General features: G+C 42.3%; 1 protein-coding gene across 1 annotated transcript in view; it reads left to right on the top strand.

Annotated features, from left to right (window-relative positions):
• The window catches only part of LOC126365970 (zinc transporter 5-like), a 233,939-nt gene that overhangs the window by 29,579 nt on the left and 179,500 nt on the right, over positions 1 to 24,860 (top strand). The window contains exon 2 of the mRNA XM_050008767.1: positions 11,241 to 11,493. Coding sequence (XP_049864724.1) covers positions 11,303 to 11,493 — 191 coding nt within the window. The 5' untranslated portion in view covers positions 11,241 to 11,302. The remainder of the gene's footprint in view (positions 1 to 11,240; positions 11,494 to 24,860) is intronic.

Genomic DNA, 24,860 nt, shown 5'->3' on the forward strand with positions numbered 1-24,860 from the left:
CAGAAAGGTTGATGACAAGCTGAAAGTATAAAACTTGGTGTGTACAGTTGTAGAGTTTAGTTGTGCTACAAGCATAAATTTAAGATATGAAAATGGAGAAAGCTGTTTTGATTATGTCCCTCAGGTGGTCTAACATACAACCTGTATACCTGAGAATTATTTCAGATATCAAACATAACTAGAGCAGCCTGCCATTTGATTGAATTCTGGCTCTCTTTATACAGAAAATCACTGTACTGTAACTTTCTGGTCACTTTAATTTACTCTTATTCGCTCTTGGTGCCCATAGTACTTTTCTGTTGTCAGTAGATGCTTTATGGCCTCATGTCAATATTTTCGCTGAACATTTCACAACAAAATAAAATTGCTGCCAGATAATTAAAATTGTCTTCTTCCCGAGGAGCGCCAATGCACTATTAGAAAAAAAAGTTATTAGTGAATTGAAAGAAATGTTGTTGGTGATGGGAACAATTTTTTTCTGCTCTAGTAGATCAAACCAGTTGCTGCACCAATTGTGAAGTCGAAAAGACAAATACATTTTCTATAAACAGTAAATTACATTGTGATTTTCCAGATAAGAAATCAGGGAATATAAATACACACATCAAAAAGAGTTTTGCATCATCTCTGTTCCGAGAGTTCTGTAAGCTGTACAGGAAATTGGAAGAGAGATCAACGTAAACATAATTTCCGTCCTTTTTATTGCTCATGAAAACCACACATTGCGTGTTGTACCACCATACATCGAGATCTTCAGAGGTGGTGGTCCAGATTACTTTACACACCGGTAGCAAGTAATTTCCAGTAACATGCATTGATGCATGCCTGTATTCGTTGTGGCATACTATCGACAAGTTCATCAAGGCACTGTTGGTCCAGATTGTCCCACTCCTCAATGGCAATTCGGCATAGATCCTTCAGAGTGGTTGGGGGGTCACGTCATCCATAAACAGCCCTTTGCAATGTATCCCAGGCATGTTTGATAGGGTTCATGTCTAGAGAACATGCTGGCCACTCTAGTCGAGCGATGTCGTTGTTCTGAAAGACGTCATTCACAAGATGTGCACAATGGGGTTGCAAATTGTCACCCATGAAGACGAATGCCTCGCCAATATGCTGCCAATATGGGTACACTATTGGTCGGAGGATGGCATTCAAGTATTGTACACGGTTTGAGTCAAAACAAGATGTCCTGAGGCTGCACGAGAAGCATTATTCAACATGGTGGTGTTGCTGTCAGGGTTTCTCCAAACCATAATCCATAGGTAGCAGTCATCCACTGCAGTAGTAAACCTTGGGTGGCCTGAGCGAGGCATGTTATCCACAGTTCCTGTCTCGCTGTATCTCCTATGTCCAAACAACATCGCTTTGATTCACTCCAGATGCCTGGACACTTCCCTTGGTGAGAGCCCTTCTTGGCACAAAGTAACAATGTGGATGCGATCAAACCACAGTATTGACCATCTAGGCATGGTTGAACTTCAGGTAACACAAGCCATATACCTCCTTCCTGGTGCAGTGACTGGAACTGATCGGCTGTTGGACCCCCTCCATCTAATAGGCACTGCTCATGCATGGTTGCTTACATCTTTGGGGGGGGGGGGGGGGGGTTTAGTGACATCTCTGAACAGTCAAAGGGACTGTGTCTGTGGTACAATATCCACAGTCAACGTCTATCTTCAGGAGTTCTGGGAACCGGGGTGATGCAAATTTTTTTATGATGTGTGTAAGAACATAACTTCCCTGGTGGTCCAACTGTTCTGCAAGCACATTCATGGTAAGTATGGATCCCAAGCCATTGCAGCCTCTGACTCATAAACCATGAAGGCTTCCTTGATGTGAAGGATTCTGATTGTGGCCTTCTTTCTTCCATCCTCCTGATATCTCCTTTTTTAGCAAATCAGTTATGGTGTCCAAGTAGCACCTTTGGTCCTCCGTTTTTCAAAAGTTTCTCAGTAGTGTGGGCTGTGCAGGGAAGGTTGGCCAGTGTGGCGTGTAGGCCAAGAAATGTGAAATTCCACCTTCTCTCTCTCTCTCTCTCTGTGTGTGTGTGTGTGTGTGTGTGTGTGTGTGTGTGTGTGTGTGTGTGTGTGTGTGTTACATGAAAATTGCCCATTCACAGTAGACAACCTCTGTAGTGGGGTTGTCAAGTACCTGTATGGCTGACGCTGTCCCACTGTTGGTTCCTGTGTATGTGCCCACGTATGCGTAGGGGTATGTGTGTATTGTATTTGAGACACAGGGATTTCATCCAACTATGTCATATACCCATTATTGTGGTGAGTTGGCACACAAGATGAGAAAAGCTGCTGGTTAGTGGGGAAGGAACCAAAGCACACACAGTGAAAGGACATAAACAATCCCAAACTTGTGATCATATGCTTCCAAATATCTAGTCATCTTTGTCCACCATCTTTCATATTACAGGTGGATCACTATCATTCTGGGTCTGAGTGACTTGGCCTCTCTTTTTAGCCTTCCGCAATATATCCCCCTCTCTTCTCTGACTTTCTGATGAAGCGAGTTTTAGTTACGAAAGATGTGTAGTGTTTCCTTTTGACTTTGTCTGTTGGTAGTATTATGTATTTCACTTCTTGAAGGTTAAGTACTGAACAGTAGTTCTTACTGTAGAAATAACACCACTGGTCAGAATGACATCAAATTGCAGCGGAACATTATCGGAGAAGGGGGAAAACGTATTGCAGAAGAAAAATAAATAGTTACAAAATGTAACAATAGATGGGGCTGTAAGCATCATAATTTAATAGTAGTTGATTACAAATTACAAATGAATCATTCAACAGTGCCTAAAGCGTATGTTTGATGTTAAACAAACTCTACTACTCAGAGTGCCTGGGTGTACAGGTGTGATACTGTTAGTTATGTAAGCCCATCCAACATGGCAAGGTCATATCACATCAGATGGGAAAAATCAGTTTTTAATTGCCCTGAGGCCAAAAACCACATAAAAAACTTCAATCAAAATCAAATCGGATTATTAATTTCCATGTGACTAGCGCAAAACACATTCAATGTGCTGGTCACTGTTTTCAAGTTGAAATCGAGAAACAGCATGTCCCACAACTGATCAGTGTTTCCAGGGTCCTGTTAGAATGTGTTGTGCAGTGCGTGCCTTCAATACAGTTAAGTTTTCAGTCAGAACACTGAATACATCATCTTTCAGATAGCCCCACAGCCAGAAGTCACATGGCTTAAGATCAGGTGAATGGGATGGCCAGGCTTTAAGGAAACGCGGCTGATGATTCTAGCATTTCAGAAGTGGCACTTCAGCAGCTGCTTAACTGGATTTGCAATGTGCGAAGGTGTGCCATCTTGCACAAAATGATCCCATCCACATATCCACACTGTTCGAAAGCTGGAATGATGTGGTTGTGCAAAAGCCACTCATAGGGCTTACCAGTGACGGTACAGCTAACAGGACTGGAAGCACCTGCCTCCTCGAAAAAAATATGGCCCTATGATATATGATGCCGTAAACCCATACCACACAGTGACCTTTTCAGGATGAAGTGATACTGGTTGATTTGCATGTGGATTTTTCGTTGCCCATATTCGACAATTCTGTGTAGTGACATACCCTGTCAGGTGGAAGTGGGCTTCGTCTGTCCACAAAATCTTCCACGGCCAATCGCTGTCCACTTCCATGCGAGCAAGAAATTCTAAAGCGAAGGTCTCTCTTGCTGGCAGGTTAACTGGAAGCAACTAGTGCACCTGGGTAATTTTGAATGGGTAGCAAAGACGGATGTTTCGTAGGATTTTACACACCGTGCTCACTAGTGTGTGCAATGTTCAGGCAATTTTCCATTGCTGTGGTAACTGTTTCCGCTAACATCGAATCAATTCGTTTTCTCCCTCTACCAGGTTGCACACGAAAAGAACCTGTCTTTTCAAATTTCGAATCATTTTCTCCAGACCCACGGCAGTCATTAGATCAACACCTTTTTTCAAACCCTTCAGTGTCCAGAACGTCTGCAGAGCGATGTGTGCTCCGTCGTCATTCTTGTAATACAGCTTTACAAGCAGAGCGCGATCCTGCATTGAGACAGTCATGGCGAATGTCGCAGACACCGAAGGAAGGAATGCCATGTACCTGGCGTATTTATACCAACTTCAAAGGCTCATTCGCATGACAGGTGTTTTCTTTTACGTATTCTGACACAGCGCCATCTATTGATCAATTTTTCACACCATTTCTTTTCTTGTGCCATTGGTTTTGCTCATCCCCAATAATATTTCGTTGCAGTTTTACTTCATTCTGACCAATGGTGTTATTTCTACAGCGTTTTGAAAGTTTAGCTTTAATTATAATTATCCTGTATATTAGCTTTTCTGACTATAGTTTCCTGTGATACAGTTAAGACCTGAAAGCTACAATGTGAGAGATGCAGTCCCAAGACATGTTCTCCCTTAACTACTCAATACGAGGAAAACTGATTTACAATTCAAGGTGAAAAATGTGCTCTCCAATACTTGGTCTGTTCCAGAACAAATGGTTAATCCCTTTTGTACATAAAACTGAACAAAGGTATGGTACAGTTGCCTCAATAAATAAATTGAGAAAGTCTCTCTACTAATCACAGGCCCTATTCTCATGTAACCAGCTCGGTGATATGCCAGTTACAATCAAACATATGAGAGTATCAGCTTGGTAAAGGAATAATTTTTCTTTTTGACCTTACACCATAGAAAGATGAAGATCTGCAGGCTCTAGGCTGTGGAGTCCACTTTGTCTATCGTAGTCAGCAAGGCCCAAGAGATAAAAGAACAGCCTATGGAGCATTCAGTGTTGATTTTGAAGGTGGCTCACTCGTACGTAAAGTGAAAATAATGGTTGATCAGTGTGACATGCTTGCATGTTTTAAATGTGTTCCCTTTGTATATTTTGTCATGCGGTATGGATGCCCTAATTTGGTAGACTGTGGTTAAGCATTACACGAGAATTCACTTTGTGGAAAACAACACTTTTGTGTTAACTGTGTTGATCATTCTCCCTGATCACTGCCTTACATATCTTACAAAAAAATGCAAAATACAAGGGGGGGATCCCACCACCGACTGACACGCTTTGAGGCTCAGAAGAATATGAATGCTACATTCTACACAAATGACAACAAATTCTACACCATTGGTTATAGACATCTATCTTGAGAATATTAGTTTCCTATAATAGAAATTAACCTTTCCTGTGTATTGATGACACATGAATTTATTACAATTCTTAAAACATAACTATCACAGAACCGCAGCTACAGCCTGCCAAAATTTAAAGCCCACAGATAGTCCACTTCCTGATTTGACAACTTCAGCGTTACTTTACTACACTATCCACATACATAATTACGAACCGCCATATTTTCTTCTTGGCTAAAAGGACAGAACCTTTACAGGAACGACCTTGGTCTGGTGTCCTAATAGCAGCATGTTTATTCTATACCCTTTTTCAAATAAGCATGATCTTTCTGAAGCTTTTTTCACAGTCATTCTTGCAGACACCTTCTTGGAGGCTTGCTTGCTATGGAGTATCATGACAGGTATTGGGAGATTGAATAACATAAAATACAAATCCACCAAAAATAAATGCGAAATATGTCTGTTAAAAAAGCAAGTAAAAATTCTCGCAATGCCTTCCTAAGACACAGTCTTCACTCCTTCCAATTTGACTATGTAAGTGTAGACCACATGTAGTGTGAATTCAAAGAAATAGATCGACAGTTTATGAAAGATATATACCAAATAAATTAATAGAAGACAATACATAACCCCCTTGGCACACAAAACAGATTATAACACTGTCACTGAAGCAACAAAAAAGAAGCATGTCAAATTTTAAAGAATGCAAAATCCCCAAGATTGTAGAAGCTTGAAATTTAGTGTGATCTTCAGTGTGAGATGCTTTCAATAATTTTTACAGTGATACTCTGTCTTGAAATGTGATGGGAAACCTAAAGAGATTTTGGTCATGTGTAAAATACACCAGTGGCAAGACGCAAGCAATACCTTAATTTCACAATAGCAATGGTATTGTTACTCGTGACAGTGTCACTACAGCAGAGACACTAAACATGGTTTTCTCAAATTCCTTCACCAAAGAAGACAAATGAAATATACCAGAGATCGAATCAAGAACAACAGCTAACATGAGAAACTCAGATGTTGATATTCTCACTGTAGTGAAGTAGCTTTAATCACTTAATAAAAGCAAGACCTGTGGTCTGGATTTATACCAGTTATGTTCCTTTCAGTGGATGTGGATATAAAAGCTCCATACTTAGCAATCATATACAACCACTCGCTAATCAAAAGATCCACACCTGAAGAGTGGAAAGTTGCACAGGTCACACCAATACTCAAGAAAGGAAATAAGAGTAATCTGCCGAATTACAGATCCTTATCACTAATGTCGATTTGGAGTAGGAGTTTGGAACATGTAGTGTGTTCAAACATTATGAATTACCTAAAAGAAAACAATTTATTGACAACACTTATTCAGAAAAAATCATTCTTGGAAAACACAACTAGCTCTTTATTCTCGTGAAGTAACTAGTGCTATCGACAGAAAATTGGTTCCATATTTCTAGATTTACACAAGGCCTTTGACACAGTTCCTCACAAGCAACTTATAATCACATTGGATGCCTACAGAGTACCATCTCAGTTGCATGGATGGATTCAAGATTTCCTGTCAGAAAGGTCACAGTTCATAGTAATCGATGGGAAGACATTAAGTAAAACAGAAGTGCTATCTGGTGTCCCTCAAGGAAGTGTTATAGGCCCTCTGCTGTTCCTAATCTGTATAAATGATTTAGGAGAGTCTGAACAGCCCTCTTAGATTGTTTGCAGATGATACTGTCATTTACCATTTTGTAAAATCATCAGATGATTGCAAAATGATTTAGGAAAGATAGCTGTGTGGCACAAAAAGTGGCAGTTGAATCTGAGTAATTTAGTAACAAAAAGTGTGAAGTTACCCACCTGAGTACTAAAAGGAATCTGCTAAACCTCGTTTACACAGTAAATCACACAAATCTAAAGGCTGTGAATGCAACTAAGTACTAAGGGACTAGAGCGAGGTGGCGCAGTGGACTCGCATTTGGGAGGGCGATGGTTCAATCCCGTGTCCGACCATCCTGATTTAGGTTTTCTGTTATTTCCCTAAATTGCTCCAGGCAAATGCCTGGTTGATTCCTTTGAAAGGGCACAGCCAACTCCCTTCGCCGTCCTTCTGTAATCTGATGAGACCGATGACCTCGCTGTCTAGTCTCTTCCCCTAAACAACCCAACCCAACTAATGGATTACAGTTACGAATATCTTAAATTGAAACTTATAGACAATATTGTGGTGAAGCAAACCAAAGACTGTGATTTATTGGTAGAACACTTTGAATATGCAACAGGTCTACTAAAGCAACTGTCTGCACTACATGTCTGTCCTCTTGCGGAGTATTGCTGCACGTTGTATAACATGCACCAGGTAGCACTGACAGAGGACATCAACAAAGTTCAAAGAAGGGCAGGTCATTTTCTATTATTGCAAAATAGAAGAGACAGTGCCACAAATATGATAAGCGAATTGAGGTGGGAATCATAAAAATGTGTTTTTTGTTGCAGCATGATTTCCTCTTGAAATTTCAGTCACAGACTTCCTCCTCCAATTATGAAAATATTTTGTTGGTGCCCACCTACATAGGGAGATACGATCATCATGATAAAATAACAGAAATCACCGCTTTCATTAAAACATTTAAGTGTTCACTTTTCCCACACGCTGTTTGAGTGTGGAGCGGTAGACAAATGAGGATGGCTTGATGAACCCTAGGTCAGATGTTTAATTTGAATTGCAGAGTAATCATATGGATCTAGGTACAGAACTTCGTCTAGGTATATCCTTCAGGCCAAAAAACATAACAGACCTATCTCTTCTGCAGTGACTGTTCTAGGCAGTGGTGAACAAATTACAGAGTTTAGAAATCATTTATACCAATGGTTCATGTGACAATGACCAAATGGGTTGCACCTCTGACACAGTGAGAAACACTCCATACTGCAGGAATATAGCATCTTTAGTGCAGAACCGGTAACCATTGTGTGAGCTTTTAAATGCCTCTACAGCTACTCCTCACACAAGTATGTTCTAATCTGCAGTGATTCTGAGCATTTTACAAGCCATAGCAACTCTTTCTTGCCGCCAACATCCACTAGTATTCTCTATTCATCACCTTCTCTTTGAGTTCCAAAACCCTGGAAGGTCAGTTATTTTTCTGTGGGCCCTGTGGCATGTCGAAATCCCAGTAAATAAATTTATGGATCATTTTCAAAGGACGTTATCAAAAAGAATGACCTAAAGTTAAAGGTAATGGACCTCAGGATTTGGAGGGCGCTATACCGACAACTTCTAGTGTCATGGAATGGATAGTGGTATTCTGTAGGTACACCTAACTAGCTATGTTTCATAAAAGATTCATGTCTTCATGTAGAATGTCTTGACAAGAAACTAAAATTCTTCATTGACTCCAGATCAATCTCATTAGGCTCCCCCTTTCTTAAATAAGCTGCGCCACCTTACTACAGCTGTGATTACACACTTTAACTTCATCAAAGATAGACATTGGTGCTACCTGACTCACTATCCTCAATTTTAGCCAATGAAAACCAACCAGTGCATCTAATCTTAGAATTTATCTGATGATGCAGTGTTTATAATGTTATTTGCAGGTCAGACAGTATTGTCTTGCCAGCCCTTGGGCAGGGGGTGGTTGGTTGCCTTGCAGGTGCAGTCTTCCATGGTAGATCTCTGGCTGTTCTTGGCTAGTAGCTTGGTCTTGGAACCCATGTTCTAATTTTCTTATTCTTTTACATCCATTATTGTTTTAGTCTAAGTGTGTTAACATTATTTGCCCTTAAAGTTTCATTGAGCTGCCTGTTTCACTGGTCTTTTATAGTGATCAGAGACCTTATAATCAGGCACAGAAGGTGTGCCACTTTTCGTTATCCCCAGAGGACATTTTTGGCCTGAATACTTAATCCATTATGATACCTCACCTCACCTACCTTACCTTTATAGCTGGTTTAATCCTCATCTTTTACTTTTTCTCTCAGATGAACATGATGATGGTCATCTCGGCTGTTCATCTCATTCCTTTTAGAAAATTTTTATTTGTGTGACACTGAGGATGAAGGGAGCAGTGACCTAGCAGTTTGATCCCTTAAACCCATCATTCCTATTCAGTCCAAAACACAACTTATCTATTCAATATATATATATTAGAAACAAAGATTCCAAGACTTATCAAGACTTACAAAGCGGAAAAGCGCCAGTATATAGGCACAATAAATAAAACACACAAACACACACACAGAATTTCTAGCTTTCGCAACCGACGGTTGCTTCTTCAGGAAAGAGGGAAGGAGAGGGAAAGACGAAAGGATGTGGGTTTTAAGGGAGAGGGTAAGGAGTCATTCCAATCCCGGGAGCGGAAAGACTTCTCTTATGGGGAAAAAAAAGGACAGGTGTACACTCGCACACACACACATATCCATCCGCACATACACAGACACAAGCAGACATTTGTAAAGGCAAAGAGTTCGAGCAGAGATGTCAGTCGAGGCGGAAGTACAGAGGCAAAGAAGTTGTTGAATGACAGGTGAGGTATGAGCGGCAGCAACTTGAAATTAGCGGAGGTTGAGGCCTGGCGGATATCGAGAAGAGAGGATATACTGAAGGGCACGTTCCCATCTCCGGAGTTCGGATAGGTTGGTGTTGGTGCGAAGTATCCAGATAACCCGGACGGTGTAACACTGTGACAAGATGTGCTGGCCGTGCACCAAGCCATGTTTAGCCACAGGGTGATCCTCATTACCAACAAACACTGTCTGCATGTGTCCATTCATGCGAATGGACAGTTTGTTGCTGGTCATTCCCACATAGAAAGCGTCACAGTGTAGGCAGGTCAGTTGGTAAATCACGTGGGTGCTTTCACACGTGGCTCTGCCTTTGATCGTGTACACCTTCCGGGTTACGAACTGGAGTAGGTGGTGGTGGGAGGGTGCATAGGACAGGTTTTACACTGGGGGCGGTTACAAGGGTAGGAGCCAGAGGGTAGGGAAGGTGGTTTGGGGATTTCATAGGGATGAACCAAGAGGTTACGAAGGTTAGGTGGACGGCGGAAAGACACTCTTGGTGGAGTGGGGAGGATTTCATGAAGGATGGGTCTCATTTCAGGGCAGGATTTTAGGAAGTCGTATCCCTGCTGGAGAGCCACAGTCAGAGTCTGACCCAGTCCCGGGAAGTATCCTGTCACAAGTGGGGCACTTTTAGGGTTCTTCTGTGAGAGGTTCTGGGTTTGAGGGGATGAGGAAGTGGCTCTGGTTATTTGCTTTTGTACCAGGTTGGCCAGGTCGGGAGGGTAGTTGCGGGATGCGAAAGCTGTTTTCAGGTTGTTGGTGTAATGGTTCAGGGATTCAGGACTGGAGCAGATTCGTTTGCAGATTCGAGCAGATTCGTTTCTACATCATCTTTGCCTCCACACTTCCGCCTTGACTTACATCTCTGCCCAAACTCTTTGCCTTTATATATGTCTGCTTGTGCCTGTGTATGTATGGATGGATGTGTGTGTGTGTGTGTGTGTGTGTGTGTGTGTGTGTGTGTGTGTGCGCGCGCGCATGCGCGCGAGTATATACCTATCCTTTTTCCACCCTAAGGTAAGTCTTTCCGCTCCCGGGATTGGAATGACTCCTTACCCTCTCCCTTAAAACCCACATCCTTTCATCTTTCCTTTTCCTTCCCTCTTTCCTGACGAAGTAGCCGCCGGTTGCGAAAGCTTGAAATTCTGTGTGTGTGTTTGTGTGTTTTATTCATTGTGCCTATCTACCGGTGCTTTCCCGCTTGGTAAGTCTTGGAATCTTTGTTTTCCAGTATTTAGGTCGTGCGTTGCTACTGGCAAGCCATAATGTTGTTTACTGAACAGTACAAAAAGAAAATATTTTGGAACTAATGTGGCATACCAGCCGCTCTGTGCCTCTATATTGTGCATTTTTATTGAGAGCATTGCATTTAAGCTTAACATATTCACTGCTTGCTGCAAAGTTTACTAGAAATGTCACAAGTATTTTACAGGTTATAAGTATTAATATATCTGTTTTATAGTTTTGTTATTACATCCTGTAACAGTCATGTAAAAGTAGATAAACATTGTATTTATTTATTTACTTATTTATTTCAGGGTGTTCCTCAACAAAAGAACAAGTAATATTGTGGCAGTGGATTCGCTCCTGGAGTAGTACTATGAAAGGCATACCTGGGAGATACATCAGTGAAACACCTGAGTCACGAGCTATTTATCCATCATCTAAGGACAGCTGGTTCATATCGTTTCTTGTTCTTAGCAAAGGACTCGGCTGCTTTGGCGTGTTCTTAGGATGTGATCTGTTGAAGAAACTCAGCGTTATTCCGCTGGTGTGTTTTGTTAAATGCATGTAAGTATTACTTTTAATTTACTTCTTGTGGCATTGGCTGTAAATATAAATAAAAACCTTCTTTTACTACATGTACACTAAATTAGTTGAAGTTTAGATACTTTGTCCATGGAGGAGTACTGTAACTTTGCAGTTAAATATGCTTCCATTGTTACAACCCTGTATGTTTGACAAGCTACAGTTATTTTGCATTAATTCTGAGATTGACTGAACACGTGTTTCACATTAAGAGCTCAGTCTGTTATTGTATGATGCTGAAGTAACTGGGTACATTTGAATGAAGAACTGCTAAAAAAAGTGTGGCTAGACTTTCCAATCTTCCCTACATACAAGTAGGTCAATGGAAGACAGCTTGTGCCTGTCTGCAGCTTCATATACATACATACTCTGCAAGCCTCCATAAGGTGCATGGTGTAGGGTACCACATACCCATTTCCTTTCCTGTTCCACGTGCAAACATAACAAGGGGAGAAAAACACACTAAAAGCGTCCATAAAAGACCTAATTTCTTGCACCTTATCTTTGTGTCCTTATGCAAAACATATGTTAGCATCAGTTAAATTTCCACAATAGTAACAGTGCCTTGTAAAAAGAGCATTGTCGTCCTTCCTGCCAGGGATTCCCACTTGATATCGTGAAGCATCTTGCTTGAATGCTGATTGAACATACTCGTAATAAATCTAGCAGCATGCCTCTGAATTGCTTCAGTGTTTTCTTTTAATCCAACCTGGTGGGGATCCCAAACATGTGAACAGTACTCAAGAATGGATCACACTAGAGTACTGTACACCTTCTCCTTTATGGATGAACTACACTTTTTCAAGATTCTCCCAATAAAATATAGTCAAGCATTTGCCTTCCCACCTACCAACATGACATGCTGATTCCATTTTACATTTCTAGGCATACTAGATATTTAATCATTGTGACTCTGAAGCATCTACATCTACACCTACATTTATACTCAGCAAGCCACCCAACGGTGTGTGGCGGAGGGCACTTTACGTGCCACTGTCATTACCTCCTTTTTCTGTTCCAGTCGCGTATGCTTCGCAGGAAGAACGACTGTCTGAAAGCCTCCGTGTGTGCTCGAATCTCTCTGATTTTACATTCGTGATCTCCTTGGGAGGTATAAGTAGGGGGAAGCAATATATTCGATACCTCATCCAGAAACGCACCCTCTCGAAACCTGGCGAGCAAGCTACACCGCGATGCAGAGCGCCTCTCTTGCAGAGTCTGCCACTTGAGTTTGCTAAACATCTCCGTGACGCTATCACGGTTGTCTAATTGTTCAAGGCAGTTTTCAGATAATGTATTTAGAAGTACTTCACAGGAATGACTGCCTGTACACCTGCAGTGAATCTATATAGACGTCCCAGTCTATGCTCAGTAGATTAAAATCACCTCCAACTAACACTGCATGATCTGGGTATTTCCGCACTACTGAACCTTACTTTCCTTGAATGATTCTACAACTATTGTGGCAGAATCAGGTGGCTGGTGTAAAAACATATTATTAACTTGGTTTCACCTATGCTTGTTACTTATGTCCAGATAACTTCACTGTCAGGCAAAATTTTGACCCCAATAGACACTATATTTTGGTCAACAACAATGAAGACTCCTCCTCCTTGTGGCGTCTCATCTGTCATTTTGATATATGTTGCTTGCCTTACTAAATATTTCACAGCTTTCTACTTCAGTTTCAGCCAACTCTTGGCCCTGAGAATAATTTGAGTGTGTTAACTTACCTGGAGGGCAGTAAGCTCAGGAAAGTTATTACTAAAATTTTGACAGTTTATTTTTACAACTTTGACAGTCAAAGTGTCTCTACTTTGTATGGATTTAATTTTGCTCTATGTATATCTACTGGCAAGCTTTCATCAGAGGACCTCAAACTACTGCCTAATCTAAAACAACCCCATACTTGCTACACAAGTACTCCACTACCCAAGTAGCTGCTTCCTGAGCGTAGTGCACCAATGACCTATCATGGGGAACCTAATACTTTCCAATCCATAATGCAGGTTGAGAAACCTCCAGCCATGAGTGTCACAGAATCAACACAGCCTCTTGTGGAGACCCTCCACACAACTCCAAATAAAAGGATCCCTATCGACTATTGGTGTTATGCTGCAAATTTTGTTCTGCTTGTACCCTATTAGAGAAGCCAGCATTCTTCGCCATTTCTACCAGCAGCACATAGGAATTGAGGATGTTCTCAAAATCCATGTAACAGGTGTAATTGGTGCTGACCTGAGCAACACCTTGCAGACCATTGCAACTTGCAATCTTGACAGCCGCAAGCAGGGCCTCCTCCACATCTTAGTTGAGGCCTCACAACATACACACTAAGTGTACGTTGGAATACTTTCTGCCATGGCACTATTACCCTAAAGGGCTTCATGAAGCATCTAACATTGGTGCTTCCGATAGCTAGTTAACCTGTCACCCCCATGTGCCTGCTCGGATCCTACTGAAGAAGTGGCCATTTCTCCTTTCAGAGAGTGAATGGATATGGCCAGACAGACAGCATCCACATTGACCCTCCACATTGATGCAATCTACTACATAATAACCTGTCACTCACCCTGCATTGAGTGTGGATCTTCTGCGAAACGAGCAACCCCCGAGGAGACCCATACAATGCGCCAGTTTCTACACTGCTGCTACACTCAAAGGCAGCAGCTTGCAGACAGCTGACCATGGCCATAAATGTCTTCAGCTGTTTGTGGACTGCAACAAGCTCCAGATGTGTCTGCATACAGCAAGCACACACCCTATCCATCCTACTACTACCGACTTGATAATTAAACTATGAAAACAAACACAAAGAGCTGAATGTGTGACTTGTTAGTCTCCTGGTGATTCACCAACAGCGGCTGGCAACTGACTGAGCTGTAGTCATCCCAGTTACCGACCATCCAAAGCAAACAAACAAACAAACAAATAAATGACTACTGCACTACAGACTGTGTATATGTTACCATTACTAAAAGTTGTACTATACTGCTGGGGCACACAACACAAGTGAACAATGGTTTATGAATTTGGTACAGCACATAATGGCAGAGTATACAATAACATGAAACTGCCTGAAGACCCCACAAAGTTGGTAGCATAACAACATTCAGATCTTGACAGTTCTTAATAGTTGACAGCAAGGTGCAAACTGAGATCAGGAGTCTTGCATCTGCCTATATACAGACAAGCGTAGACAGCACTAGTGTCAGTAGTGCTAGTTTTGAGTTGATTTGCACAGCCGATGCTGTAGACTTGTGCTGGTGGCTGATGGTGGGGCCTCTGGTGTCGATCCCCACATCTGTGGCTAGTGAGCCATAGCTTAGTGCATAGAATAACATCTGTGGAGTGCTGGTTTGACCAGTTGTTCATGTGGCACAAATGTACATGTTACTGTTACTATAACGCAATAATACACCTCTTAAATATAGAAATATGCAATTAATTTAAGACTTAAACTATGCACTTACACTATGATCTACAGTGTGTGCCTTTGCTTTGAATAATAGCTGTTTGATTAACAGTAAAAATTGTCAGTATTTTGCAACCATGACATAAAACTGATAGTTCAGTAATGTTCACTAATGTCAACACCTGCATTCCTTGTAACTAGAATTATTACATTCTTCATGAAGTCTGTGGGAATTTTGCCATCACACATATCTTGCACATTAAATGGAATAGTTTTTCCCTGGCTAGCTCTCTCAAGATCTCAGTAACAGAGTGTATGTCATCCCCTGGAGGGGCCTTATTTTGGATTGGGTCTTTCAGTGCTACATTCAATTGTTCTCACAGCACCACACTTTTCATCTCATCGTCATGTGCTCCTTTTCCCTTTGCATAATATATTATTGTATATACTCGAATCTAAGCTGCACCTGAAAAATTAGACTCGAAGTCAAGGAAAAAAAATTGTCCCAAATCTAAACCGCACCTGAAATTTGAGACTCGAAATTCAAGGGGACAGAAAAGTTTTAGACCGCAACTCCAAATCGAAATAAAGTTGGTCCATTGTAACGTGATACACAATTGAGGTCGAATGGATGAAGATACAGCTACAGTAGTTTGGTTTGAGTCGTAAGCTCAACAGTTAAGCTTTACCAAGTAGCCATTGCTATGTGTCAGACGCTCCGTCCGTATTTATACGGGTACCCTTCCTTTTTCACGTGCTTTGTCTGGTTTGAATCGATTGCTTATTTTGCTTTGATCTGATAAGTGCCATTCTCTTTGTTATAGGTGTTTACCTCAGTCTAAGCTTAAAATGCATTATTGTACTGTGTTATGCATTCTTTGTCGTACTCTGATAATGAGTGTTTACAGCCTGTCGCCGCTCGCGGCATGGATTGCTTCTGTGCGCACTACTGTGGCTTACAATAAAAAAAAGAGGAATTGTCTCATAAGCAAAACAATGTTGAAAGACTGCTATTTGTTCTTACTTACACTGCAGCTTTCTTTGGTAATGGTCAACAAGAACCAAATAATAGACTTTGTACAATAGAAGATGCTCTGAACGAAAGTTGAGCAAAAATTTTTCTGTGTTTGAAAATCTTTGCAGACGCCTCTTAAGTACATTACATTCTGCACAGAAATTAGATTCATCTTAGATTTAAAAATCTAGTCAGTTGCTGTGCTTCATTTCTAACTGTATCACTATTCAGCATAAGAGTAATACGAATATAAACATGACATGATATGTACAGTATATTCTTCCACGTTTGCTGTTGTCTCGCTCTATTTTCGTAGTTTACTAGGTAGACAGGATTTAAATGAGATAGCAGCAAACACCATAGCATACATGGCATAATGTTTACATTCTTCTACCTTTTCTTTTAATTTATTTACTGACGCAGAGGTTTTGGCACCAGTATTTATCTTAGTGCGTGCAAAGCACGACTGTGTAGTGCTACATATATTCGATGGCAGAAGTTAGTTGTAGCAGCACCTACCAACATTTTTCAGAATTTCCACTTACTTTTAACTCGATTCTAAGACTCAGGCAGTTTTTTGGATTACAAAAACCAGAAAAAAAGTGCGGCTTAGATTCGAATAAATATGGTAAGTTCATTTCCTGGTACATCCCTTCTATGTATTCTGTCCACTTTTCAGTAATCTTTTCTTTGCTTAGTATTTGCTTTTATCTGAGCTCTTTCTATTCATACAGATGCTTCTCTTTTCTCCAGTAGTCTTTTTTTTATATACAGACAGCATGTATCCTTTTCTAGTCATGCATGCTTCTACAGCCTTTGTGATACAACCTTGCCTGCTTAGAAATTTTGCACTTTCTGCCAGTGTTGTTAGTCTATGTTAGGTTAGAAATCTCATGTGTAGCACAGTGGGTCACTCTTTCATTTTTTCATAAGTGATTTTACAGGCACACATTTCTGTTGTAGATTATTGATATATCAGTTTTTTTAAATATCTAACATAGTCTATCTTTTATCATGCAGATTGTGTGTGCATACACTTGACTGATTGAGCTTGACAAAGAAAATTTTAACCCCTTTTTTAACCACACTCACCTCCATATATTTTAGTAAGGACCTTTAAAGAGCCTAATACACAATGCCCTACAATCACACATGGGTTTTGGTCTGCTGCTTGATTACATTGCATAAATTCAACAATATTTCACTGAACATGTATTCAACATCTTCAGCTGCCAATTACTGCCAATAAGTACTGAGGTGGGGCTTGCCTTCTGCAGGCGTTCTTGGTTGGTGGTGGTGGTGGTGGTGGTGGTGGTGGTGGTGGTGGTGGTGGTTTTAGCTGCCCTCTGTCAGTTTGCTGTTGTTGACTTCTCTGACGTAAGACATCAATGTTGTTATCTACTGTGTATGCCTGGCTTTTTGTTGTATCTACACATTGGATGGAACAGCCACAAACATCTTCACTGTAATGACGACTACGTTTTGAGTTTTCATAATAATAATAATAATAATAATAATAATAATCGCTGTGGAGGCCCGGGAAAAGAATAGGCCTCCGGTATGTTCTGCCAGTCGTAAAAGGTGACGAAAAGAACAAACCACTAATAGGGCTAACCCCCCTTTTAGTGTGATTAGTTGGTTCAGGACACAACTAAAGAAGCCTCGGACAAGCGCCGTCATGGTCGGGGACGACACTTGAACCCTATGCCCGCCCACAATGGTAACGACACTGCTAGCCAACTGGAAAATGATTTAAATCCAAATAGAGGTGTTTTGCAGGATATGCAGAGGATGAGATGGTCAGATGAAGTTAATCGGCACCTCATGTTCTGTTATTACCAAGCAACAAACCTAGGAACCAACACAACTGGATACAGATCACAAGTATACACAACATTTATTACCAGATACCCAGAATTAAAATTTTTAACAGAACGACGACTAGCTGATCAGATCCGTGTAATAATCAAAAATAACAGGATACCCCAGTCAGAATTAGAAAACATCAAACAACAAGTACAACAAATACTGGAACAAAATAATGTGCAATCAGAAGAAGAAGAAAATACAGTAATGAACTCAAACATCCCAGAGCAAACAAACAAAGAACAACACACATCAATTAAACAACCAGAGGAAAACGAAATCTTAAGACTGCCACCAGAACAAGTAAAAATAGAACACGAAGTGACACACATGTTAGACATAGAGGAAAAATTTCAGCTGACATATATAGAATACAAAGACAAAATACAGACATTAGAGCATCCTTGCATAGACCCCCAAATAACCCACAAGTCGAAACAACAATAAATACTATCAACACAATCATACACAACAAAATAAATGAAAACACAACTATGGAAGAGTTACAACTACTGGTTTATATAGGAGCACTCACTACACTAAATATACACACTAGGCAGAGATCAGAACCAACCAACACACAGAAGAAACACACAAAACCAGCATGTCAACACAGGCTACAGATCAGAATAGAAATACTGAGAAAAAACATTGGACAGCTAAAACAATTTATAAGACATCAAATGTCAGAAGAAAAAAAAAAACTAAAAAGGTTAGGTAAAATCTCACAACAAGAAGCGATAGAGCAATTAGATGAAAAGAAGCAGAAATTACAAGCATTGGCCAAACGACTTAGAAGATACAAAAAAGGTGAAAATAGAGGGAAACAAAACCAAACATTCAACACAAACAAAAGAAATTTTACCAGACAATAGATAACACACACATTAAAATAGACAATCCACCAAACATAACAGACATGGAACACTTCTGGGGCAACATATGGTCAAACCCAGTACAACATAACAGACATGCACGGCAGATACAAGCAGAAACAGACACATACAAGATGATACCACAAATGCCTGAAGTGATAATTTTGCAACATGAAGTCACCCGAGCAATTAATTCTATGCACAATTGGAAAGCCCCCGGAAAAGATAAAATAGCAAATTTCTGGCTAAAGAAGTTCACCTCAACACATTCACATCTAACTAAATTATTTAACAGGCACATGAACAAAACACACAAACATACACACAGAATTACTAGCTTTCGCAACCGATGGTTGCTTCTTCAGGAAGGAGAGGGAAAGACGAAAGGATGTGGGTTTTAAGGGAGAGGGTAAGGAGTCATTCCAATCCCGGGAGCGGAAGAGGGTAAGGAGTCATTCCAATCCCGGGAGCGGAAAGACTTCCCTTAGGGGAAAAAAAGGGCAGGTGTACACGCGCGCGCACACACACACACACACACACACACACACACACACACACACACACACACACATGTGTGAAAGGACTAAAAGAAAAATATAGACAAAAACTAACAAAAATACTGAAAACAGAATTGACAGCAAGAAACAAGACAAAAGCTATAAATACTTATGCTATACCAATATTGACCTATTCATTTGGAGTAGTGAAATGGAGTAACACAGAACTAGAAGCACTCAATACACTTACACGATCACAATGCCACAAATATAGAATACATCACATACTTTCAGCAACAGAAAGATTCACATTAAGCAGAAAGGAAGGAAGAAGGGGATTTATCAACATAAAAAACCTACATTATGGACAGATAGACAATTTAAGAAAATTCTTTATAGAACGAGCAGAGACTAGCAAAATACACAAAGCAATCACTCATATAAATACATCGGCTACACCACTGCAATTTCATAACCACTTCTACAACCATTTAGATCACATGACATCAACAGTTACAAAGAAAGTAAATTGGAAAAAGAAAACACTACATGGCAAGCACCCGTATCATGTAACACAGCCACACATCGATCAAGACACATCCAACACATGGTTAAGAAATGGCAATATATACAGTGAGACGGAAGGATTCATAATTGCAATACAGGATCAAACCATAAACACCAGATATTACAACAAGCATATTATTAAATATCCCAATACCACGACAGATAAATACAGACTTTGCAAACAACAAATAGAAACAGCAGATCACATCACAAGTGGATGTACAATACTAGCAAATACAGAATACCCAGAAGACATGACAATGTAGCAAAAATAATACATCAAAAACTTTCCATACAACATAAACTAATAAAACAACACGTTCCCACATACAAGTATGCACCACAAAATGTACTGGAGAATGATGAATACAAATTATACTGGAACAGAACCATTATAACAGATAAAACACCACCACATAACAAACCTGACATCATACTCACCAATAAAAAGAAGAAATGAACACAACTAATTGAAATATCCATACCCAGTACAACAAATATACAGAAGAAAACAGGAGAAAAAATTGAAAAATACATCCAACTGGCTGAGGAAGTCAAGGACATGTGGCATCAGGATAAAGTTTACATTATATCAATTATACTATCAACTACAGCAGTCATACCATACAATATCCACCAGTACATCAACGCAATACAGCTATATCCAAACGTATATATACAACCACAGAAATCTGTAATTATATACATGTTCAATTACCCGAGAATTCCTAAATGCAATGTAAAATATACCGTACAGTTAAAAGGAAGTCACGCTTGATCGAGGTCTGCGTCACTTTCCATTTTTAACTAGACATAATGTCTGAGAAAGGAAAGAAATAATAATAATAATAATAATAATAATAATAATTACTGTTGACTTTTTGCACAGTCGATCACCCTTCATTTGTTGCTGCATTACCAAAGACGAGATAGTTAATAACTCCTGTGCACATTAGATATTATTTCAACTTCCTATTTCTTGCATTTCTACTCTTCTGCACTGTTTCTGATTTGTTATTATCTCTGTCTGATTGGAAATGAAATGTTAAATAGCTTTTAAGTCATAATTTATGCTTCGTAATATTTTATCTTTGACTAATACACACGTTATTGTGGAAATCACTTTAGTTTTTTATTAACAACATTTAACAATAATTAAGTGATAATGAATGATTGTGTTTTGTATATAGAGAAGGGAGGATTGATCCTACGATTACTCTCAGCAATTATGGCAACAGAACTATGGCCCATTACTATACTTTGATACAGTCATTCAAATTACATTCAATTTTAATTTTAGAAAGCTAAGTGTCCGATTCCATTTTTATATTCAGTTTAACATCCCTCTGTATAGTCTACAGATCCTATTATCGGTTATTCGGCATGTAATAGAGTATAATACTGAGCACTACTTTCTCTCGTGCACACGGTAACGCCAGTTATGTCACATGCCGCAGCATGTAGACTTATTCAGAGTGCAGAAAACCAATCTCTTAACTGAGAACAATAGTATCAGGTTTATTGTCACATAGGGGACAGGTGATTGATAATATCAGAAATGATTAACCCCCCTGTGGGTTCGGGGGTAAGAATAGGCCCACGGTATTCCTGCCTGTCGTAAGAGACGACTAAAAGGAGTCTCAAACGTTTTGGCCTTGTGAGATGGTCCCCTAACGGGTTTGACCTCCATCCTTCTAAATTTTCCGAAGAGCGAGCCGATTGGGAAAGGGCGCCTTACAAGGAGCGATGTGTCCATCATGCATTACCATCTCTAGCCAGGTTTGTCGTCATCGCTTAGCAGTCCCGCTCACCTACCATCTCTTGGGCGTGGATTTGTTCTTGGGTGCAGTTTATTGCAGTCTGCTATGCTGTGTCGCTTTATGCGCCAATGACGATATTGGACTACGTCACCTGAAATCCAGCACGGTAGCCAGTCCGTTGTGGTGGGGCCGCCATGTACCCTGTTGGTTGTAGCCCCCTGACTACACAGGGATCGCTCTGCTGATGCCAGCGCCGTTAACTCCCCACGTATGCCAAGGAGTAGATGCCTATCTCCTTGGGGCATTGGGACTCCCGGCAATGGCCATCCTGCCAGGTGGTCGTTGCTGAGGCTGGGTGGCGCCCGTGGGGAGGGCCCTTGGTCGGAGTAGGTGGCATCAGGGCGGATGACCTGCAATGAAGCGTCGTACATCATCTCTTGCTGGCGGCCAGCCGCCAGCAGTCTCTAAGCATTCCAGGGCTCAATACAACGCAAGTACATATGACCCCAAATCGTTCCCCTCCCTGGCTACCCCATGGGAGGAACGAAAGACTAAGGATGCCAGCGAACCATACTCGCCCCGCTACCTGGTGTGTACGAGAGCTGATGGTGAATCCTTTACATCCATGAAGCCTCAGTTCTTCGTCGAGCACTTAGAGGACAAGTTCGGGAAGGTGGAGGGCTTGTCCAAAATGCGCTCGGGCTCGGTTTTGATCAAATCGGCGTCCTCCGCCCAGTCCCGCCGGTTACTCGATTGTCACAAGCTGGGGGATGTTCCGGTTACAATCACGCCCCATAAGAGTCTTAATATGGTCCAGGGCATAATATTCCATCGGGACCTTCTATTGCAGTCCGATGACGAGCTTCGCGCAAATTTAGAGCGGCGAGGTGTTCACTTCGTCCGGCGCGTACATCGTGGTCCAAGGGATAAGCAGGTTGCCACCGGTGCCTTCATCTTGGCCTTCGAGGGTGATACTTTACCTGAGAAGGTCAAGGTGATGGTCTATCATTGTGACGTCAAGCCATATATCCCTCCCCCGATGCGGTGCTTTAAGTGCTGGAAGTTCGGGCATATGTCTTCCCGCTGTACTTCCAGCCTCACATGTCGAGATTGTGGACGCCCATCACATCCCAATACTCCATGTGCTCCGCCTCCCATCTGTGTAAACTGCGGAGAGCGCCACTCGCCTTGCTCGCCGGACTGCAGGATCTTCCAGAAAGCACGCAAAATCATGGAGTATAAGACCCTGGACCGCCTGACATACACTGAGGCCAGGCAGAAGTTCGAACGCATCCATCCTGTTCGAATGACTGCCTCTTACGCCGCGGCTACTACTGTTATGGCCCCATTAGCTCTCCCTCAGACTGCCACCTCTCAGAGCCGGAATGCTACACCTGCCCCCTTGATGGTGGGGGGCACTTCACTCCCTGCTGCTCCTGCACTACCTGCCTCAGGAGCAGCAACCCCCCAACCATCGGGGACATCTGTCCCCACTTCTAAGCTGGGGAAGCCTCAAACTTCCCCGGCTCGAATAGCACGGAAAGGGTCCCTTGGGTCCCTTCCTTCCCAGGTTTCCGTCTCTGGGAAGGGTGACGTCAGCCAATGGAAGAAAAGCAGACCAGCGGCTGGTCGCAGGGCTTCCCTCTCCTCCTCCGTCCCGGAGACTGACTCGCTGGAGCCCTCCCAGCCAATGAAACCCAAGGACCAGAGAGACAAGACGAAGAAGAAGACCTCTAAGGCCAAGGACCACGTGGTGGCATCCACCCCACTGGTCCCTACAGGCTCTGCGTCCGAGGATAAGGTGGAGATCTGGGCGTCTGCTGAGGACCTGGATCTCGCCGGACCCTCGGACACCATGGAAGCAGATTGTACTGGTCCTCCATCGGTGGCAGCAGGTGACCCAGTGGCGTGATCTGCCTCCTCGGCCCCTTCACGCCTTTTTTGGACATGGACAAAGCGATACTCCAGTGGAACTGCAGCGCTTTTTTCCACCACCTTGCTGAGCTTCGCCAACTCATCAGCAGTCACGCTTTCCCTACAGGAAACTTGGTTTCCGGCAATGCGGACCCCTGCCCTACGTGGGTATCGGGGTTATTACAAGAAGCGGGCAGCTTATGAGAGGGTATCTGGTGGAGTCTGCGTCTACATCCTTAACTCTGTCTACAGCGAATGTGTACCTCTTCACACACCTTTAGAGGCTGTCGCTGTAAGGATGGGGACGCCTCAGCCTATTACTGTCTGCAGTTTGTATCTTCCGCCAGATGGTGATGTCTCGCGTCATGTGTTGGCTGCATTGATAGCACAACTGCCTCCTCCTTTTGTGTTACTGGGCGACTTTAACGCCCATAACCCCCTATGGGGTAGCGGCGCAATTACTGGCCGGGGTAGAGATGTCGAGACTCTTCTCTCGCAGCTTGACCTCTGCCTCTGAAACACGGGAGAGCCGACACATTTCAGCGTCGTCCATGGCACATTTTCGGCCATCGACCTTTCTATCTGCAGCCCCGGACTTTCACCATCCATCCACTGGAGTGTCCATGACGACTTATGTGGTAGTGACCATTTCCCCATCTTTCTGTTACTACCACAGCGTCACTCTTCTGAACGCCCCTCCAGATGGGCTCTGAATAAGGCTGATTGGGGCTTGTTCTCCTCTCTCGCCACTATCGCACCTCCTTCCCCTGACACCATTGATGCGGTGGTTCAGTCGGTCACCACCGGCATCGTTTCTGCGGCGGCATCTGCGATTCCCTGTACATCCGGGTCCCCTCGGCGGAGGACTGTGCCTTGGTGGGCGCCCGAGATCGCAGAGGCGATTAGAGATCGCCGGCGGGCTCTTCAACGCCATAAGCGGCACCCGTCCTTGGAGAACCTCATCGTTTTTAAACAGCTCCGTGCCCGTGCCCGACACCTTATTCGCCAACGGAAGCAGGAGTGCTGGGAACGGTATGTTTCCACCATTGGCGTCCGTACCTCTGCATCGCAGGTTTGGGCTAAGATTAGGCGACTACATGGCTATCGGCCGCCTGTCTCTGTCCCTGGGCTTTCGCTGAATGGAGTGGTGTGTACTGACTCCGACACGATTGCGGACCGGTTAGCAGCGCATTTTGCTCAGTGTTCCGCATCTACGAATTACCCACTGGCCTTCCGCTCCCAGAAAGAGCGGTTGGAAAGTTGGAGGCTTTCCTTTCACACGCGCCACGCGGAGTCGTACAATGCTCCTTCAGCGACTGGGAATTCCAGAGTGCCCCAGCGACTGGGAATTCCAGAGTGCCCTATCTGCTTGCCCTGATACGGCTCCTGGGCCAGACCGCATCCACAGCCAGATGCTGAAACACCTCTCTGTGAATTGCC

This window comes from Schistocerca gregaria, chromosome 4, assembly GCF_023897955.1.
Source record: "Schistocerca gregaria isolate iqSchGreg1 chromosome 4, iqSchGreg1.2, whole genome shotgun sequence".
In the NCBI taxonomy this organism is placed as follows: Eukaryota; Metazoa; Arthropoda; class Insecta; order Orthoptera; family Acrididae; genus Schistocerca; species Schistocerca gregaria.